Source organism: Nannospalax galili, unplaced genomic scaffold, assembly GCF_000622305.1.
Source record: "Nannospalax galili isolate Female #2095 unplaced genomic scaffold, S.galili_v1.0 scaffold111, whole genome shotgun sequence".
NCBI classification, from domain to species: domain Eukaryota; kingdom Metazoa; phylum Chordata; class Mammalia; order Rodentia; family Spalacidae; genus Nannospalax; species Nannospalax galili.
This window is the reverse complement of record NW_008330487.1, coordinates 899,544-904,541: the sequence shown is the minus strand read 5'-3', so window position 1 is coordinate 904,541 and position 4,998 is coordinate 899,544. Positions and strand designations below refer to the sequence as shown.

The 4,998-nt window shown below is 53.9% G+C and overlaps 1 protein-coding gene across 1 annotated transcript in view; it reads left to right on the top strand.

The window, feature by feature from the left end:
* The first annotated feature begins 445 nt into the window (after nt 1-445).
* Serinc2 (serine incorporator 2) overlaps nt 446-4,998 on the top strand; it is a 31,303-nt gene continuing 26,750 nt past the window's right edge. Inside the window, exon 1 of the mRNA XM_008848225.2 lies at nt 446-559. Within this exon, the coding sequence (XP_008846447.1) occupies nt 521-559 (39 nt within the window). The 5' untranslated portion in view covers nt 446-520. The remainder of the gene's footprint in view (nt 560-4,998) is intronic.

The following is a 4,998-nucleotide window of genomic DNA, read 5'->3' as shown; positions in this document are numbered from 1 at the left end:
TGACTGCTGGGATTACATGCATGAGCTAGTTTTATGTGGTTCTGGGGATCAAACCCAGGGCTTTATACATGCTAGGTAAGCATTCTACCAACTGAGCTATGTCACCACTCCCCATTCCTCGCATTTCTTTATCCAGTCATTTATCATTCAATAAGCAGAGACTCTGTGATAAGGGCCAGGAGATCAGTGAGGACCACCTCTTAGATCCTGCCCATCGGATCACCCAATGGCCTTGCCCCAACTTCAAATCCAAGTCTATTTCCAAATTCTCGCATTGATTCAGGGTACAAGCCTAGGTCAGAGTCCGGTATTCCGGCATCAGCCTTTTCAGTGAGGTCCCGCCCCGCGCACCTGTCCCAGGTGAGTCGCGGGAAGCCCCGAGTGTTGCCGGAAAGTGCCGAGCCCACTTCGCAGGTGGGGCGGGGCCGGGGCGGGGCCGGGCCAGGGTGGGGCCACGCCCAGCGCTCCGAGTCCGACCTGATCCCGGATCCGAGGCCGGCGCCCAGCGCCCGGCGCCGCCATGGGGGCCTGCCTGGGCGCCTGCTCCCTGCTCAGCTGCGTGAGTCCCCAGCCCCGAGCCCCATGCCTCCCGCGGCCCCGCGCACTTTTTCTCTACCTTCTCGCTCCAAATACTTTCTTTCTTTTCCTGTCTCCAAACTTGTCTTTGTGGGGCAGCACCCCGCCTCCTGGCCCCCCGGGGCGCCTTTCTCACTGCGCGCCCTGCATCCATTCACCCGGCTCCGGCCGCCGGGCACCGGACAGCTGGTATCTCCTCTCGGGTTACCGCCGGGGAGGGTGGGGTGCCCAGCCTGGCCGAGCTCCCCCCGGGCGGCGCCTCTCCTGAGAATCGGGCCACTGAGGCCGCAGGCGGGTGCAGGGAGCCCGATACCCCGCGACCCCGCAGCATCCCGCTCGACCTAGAGCTGCCCCTAGGATGCGGGGTCGCCCCTCACTTCCCGGGCGCCGGGACTCTTTGTGTGGCCTGCGGGGTCCCGGCCTCTCCCTACCGGGTGCCCTTCTGTCTCTCTGGCAGTGCGTCCGTCAGTCTATCTCTGTCGGCTGGCGCAGTCCTCTTTTGTAGTTGTCCCGCCCGTGTCTCTGGGGTTCGGGGTCTGTCCGTCTGTCTGCCCATCGTCCTCGGGTCTGCCTGCATCCTGTCTACTCCACGCGCTGCCTGGCTCGCACACTCTTGGGCACTCCCCCAGCAAGCATCAGACCCTTCCCTCCTGCAGAGGCTGGGATGGGGATGGGGTGGGGTGGGGTGGAGGGAGCCCCCCCATCTCCTCGCTGTTGAGCGAGGTTGGTCAACGGTTGTCACTGGCCACCTGGACCAAACTTTGGATCCAGGGAAGATTCAGGAATTGAGGGAGGTTGTGTGTGCCTGTCTGGTCGCCTGTGTTGGGGACCTGGGGGGAGGCCAGCTTTGTTTTGGGGCAGCAGCCAGCATGGGGGGGGGGCTCCAGCTATACCCGCCTGAGAGGCCCCTTCTTTCCCAGCCCCCTCTCCTTTTCTTCCCCTCATTAAATCTGAGGTTCATTCAGACAGCTCCCGCCCCTTCTGGCCCCACACAAAGAGGGGCGGAGAGGGGCTCCAGTGGCTGCTGAAGGAAGGCTCCGGACTCGCTTTCCTTTGTCCCTGATTTGTGTGCGTGTTAGGAGGGGGAGCCCAGGCGAGAGCTGGGGATCTAGAGGTTTTCTTTGTAGCCATTTTCTGAGCATGAACTCAGCCTGGGGAGGTGGTGGAGTGGGTCCCTGGACACAACTCTTGTCCTCTCTTGGGCCTCTATTTCCCTGTCTATGGAGTGAGTGTGTGTGTGTGTGTGTGTGTGTGTGTGTGTGTGTGTGTGTGTCCTTGCCTAAGTCAGTGAGCATGAGCGTGCTGGTGCCTGAACCCCTTCCCTGCCCAGGAAGAACTTGCTTCCTGGTTAGGGAGGGAGATCCGTCCATAGATTCCCATCTGGTCTGCCTGGTGACCCATGCCGTGCTGGGGGGATGGGGCTGGTGAGGGTAGATATGCCAGCCCCTGTGCCTTGGTCTCCTCATCTGTGAGCTGAGCACCACAGCAGTGCCCTCCTGGGGATGCTGCTGGGAAAATGAAAAAATAGGAGGAAAGTGCCAGCCACTCAGCTCCTGTGTACAGGGAGTGGGCATTGTGGGAACTGTTACCCTGGAGGAAACAAATGTAGGTGGAGAATTCCATCTGGAAAGTACAGAGCCAAAGACTGCTCTGAGTCACCCAGTCCACCACCTATGGAGCAGAGGCCAGACAGGCTTGCTCAGACCCTCAGTTTATAGGGGTTAGCTGGCTTGCCTAAGGTTACACAGTGAAAGCATGGGGGAATTACAGTCAGGCTTAAAATCTGAAGTTAGACACGGTGACGCATGTCTGTAATCCCAGCACTCGGAATGTGGAGGCAGAAGAATCCGTTCAAGGTCAGCTTTGGCTGTGTAGTGAGTTTGAAACAAGCCTGGGATACATGAGACCCTGTCTAAAAAATAGATTAAAATTGGACTCTTGGTTTAGGCATCTAACTTTCCTCCTTCCCCCACATCCTGGTTGCTTAGAGATAGGCCTGGCCTAGGGAAGAACTGGAGGCTGCCTTTGGTGCTCTCTGGCATTTACTGTGCCAGGAGCTGTGCCAAGATCCTCACCAGTGTTGGGTTCCTGTTCTTCCCCAAGCCCTGTGGTATCGTTATCCCATTTTACAGACCATACCAACAATGGCACTTTCACTGTGCCCTTATAGATCAGCACCCAGGAATGGAGCTATCTTGTGGGTGGCACAGGCCCAGCCTTGCCAGAATATCTGTCTACAAATATTTGTTTTCCTTGATGCAGCAAAATACCTGACAAAAGCAACATAAGGAAGGAAGGGTTTATTTTGGCTCCCAGTGTGAGGGTGCAGTTCATCATGGCAGGGAAGGATGGTGGCAGGCGCTTGAGAAAGCTGCTCACATTGCCTCTGCAGTCAGGAAGCTGAGAGAAATGAGTGCTGCTTCCCAGACTTCTTTTTTTAAACATTTATTTATTTATTTTTATTTTATGTGTGTGAGTGTTTTGCCTGCATGTATGTAAGTGCATCCCTGTCATGCAATGACCGAGGAAGCCAGGAGGGGGTGCAGATCATCTGGAACTGGAATCACAGGTGGTTGTTAACCACCATGTGGGTGCTAGGAACTGAACCCCAGTCCTCTACAAAAGTAGCCAGTGCTCTTAACCACTGAGCCATTTCTCCTGCCCTCATCTCTCTTCCTCATTTTTATTCAGTCTAGGACCCCAGCCCATGGAATGGTGCCATTGACATTTATGGTGGGCCTTCCCACCGCAATTAACCCATTTTGATACATCCTCACATACCCAGAGCTTTGTCTTCTAGGTGATTATAGATATATCAAGCTGACAATCAGCATTAACCGTCATTCTGTGTGTGTCCTTACATTTAATCTTCGCAAAGACCCCAATGAGGTGGTTAATATTCTATAGCTCAGTTAGTAGAGTGCTTGCCTAGCAAAGCCCTAGGTTTAATTCCCAGTACCACATAAACTGGGCATGATGGTGCATGCCTGTAATCCCAGCACTTGGGAGGTAGAGGCAGAAGGCTCAGAAATTCAAGGTCATCCTCACCTATATATCATGTTCTAGGCCTGGTAATTGTCTTAAAAAATATATATGTATATATTACATGTATATAATATATATTCCCATTTTTCAGATATGGAAACTGGATCAGATAGATGAGGTGATTTCCCCCACAGAAACAGTGTCAGGTGGTGCAGCAGGACACTCCTTGATGCCAGCAGCATCCTGTGTCCCTGAAGAGTTAACCACAGGAGTGAAGTTATTTTTTAAAGATTTATTTATTTGTATGTATGTGTGCATGCACATGTGTGTGCCTGGGTACCCTCTCTCACTTTCCACCTGTTCCTTTGAGGCAGAGTCTCTCCCTGAGCCTCAGGTTCACTGGAAGCCCCCAAGCTCCAGTGATCCTGCTGTCTCCACCCTGCCCTGGAGGTGTATGTGGGACCCCTGGCTTGTTACATGGGTGCTGGAATCTGAGTTCCAGTCCTCACAATTATATAGCAAGTACTAGCCCCACCTAGAACTCACTATGTAGACCAGGATGGCCTCAATCTCACAGGAATCCACCTGCCTCTGCCTCACTTGTGCTGGGATTAAAGGCATGTGCCACCACGCCTGGCCCAATGGGGAACTTTCATACCCTCTGGCTGTGACCCAGCTGTCCACTTCTTCCTGCCATTTGCAATGGGCAGAAGGTGAGTCCTGTCTGAGATGGGGTGATAAGTTGGGTTCACAAGGGATGGGGAGTCACCAGGTAGGCAACACATAGACCCTAGCAATTGTTTAGGGAGGGCCATGTGCGTATGGGATGGGTTGTTCAAGACTTGGGCTCAAATCCTGGTTTGGCCTTTCCTTGTCTGCCCATTGTGGGCAGTGAATGCCCCTCTCTTTGTCCATGGATAGAGTGGGAGGAACAACAGGACTTGCCCCTCACCTGTGTAGGGGTTAAACACTCCCTAGAGGAGCACATGGACATATTTCACATTAAGTTGGTGTGCAGTAGCCAAGCCATAAATACCCAGAGTGGTGAATTGCTGAGAACCACAAATGAGGAAGTTTGGACATGGGACACCATGAAACCCAGGGTCACCCAGATGCAGTAACCCTGGGCTCTGACCAAGTTACTGTCCTGACCAGGAGTCCATTTCAGAGATGAAGATACTGAGTCCAGGAGCAGAGGAGACCCTCCTTAGGTTGGAGCCAGAAGGAGTTGGCACCAAGCTGGCATGGGAACCTGCAGGGAGAGGGGGAGGGGCAGGTATCTTGGGTGGTTTTGGCCAGCTGCCTCTCTGTCTGTGCTTGAGCTCTGGCCTGGGTGGCTTCACAGAAGAATTATGGTTCCTCTATGGAGGCTGCAGTGTATGTACCTGCTGGGCCAGGGAGTTTTTGCTTTTAAATTGTGATGAAATGCATATACTA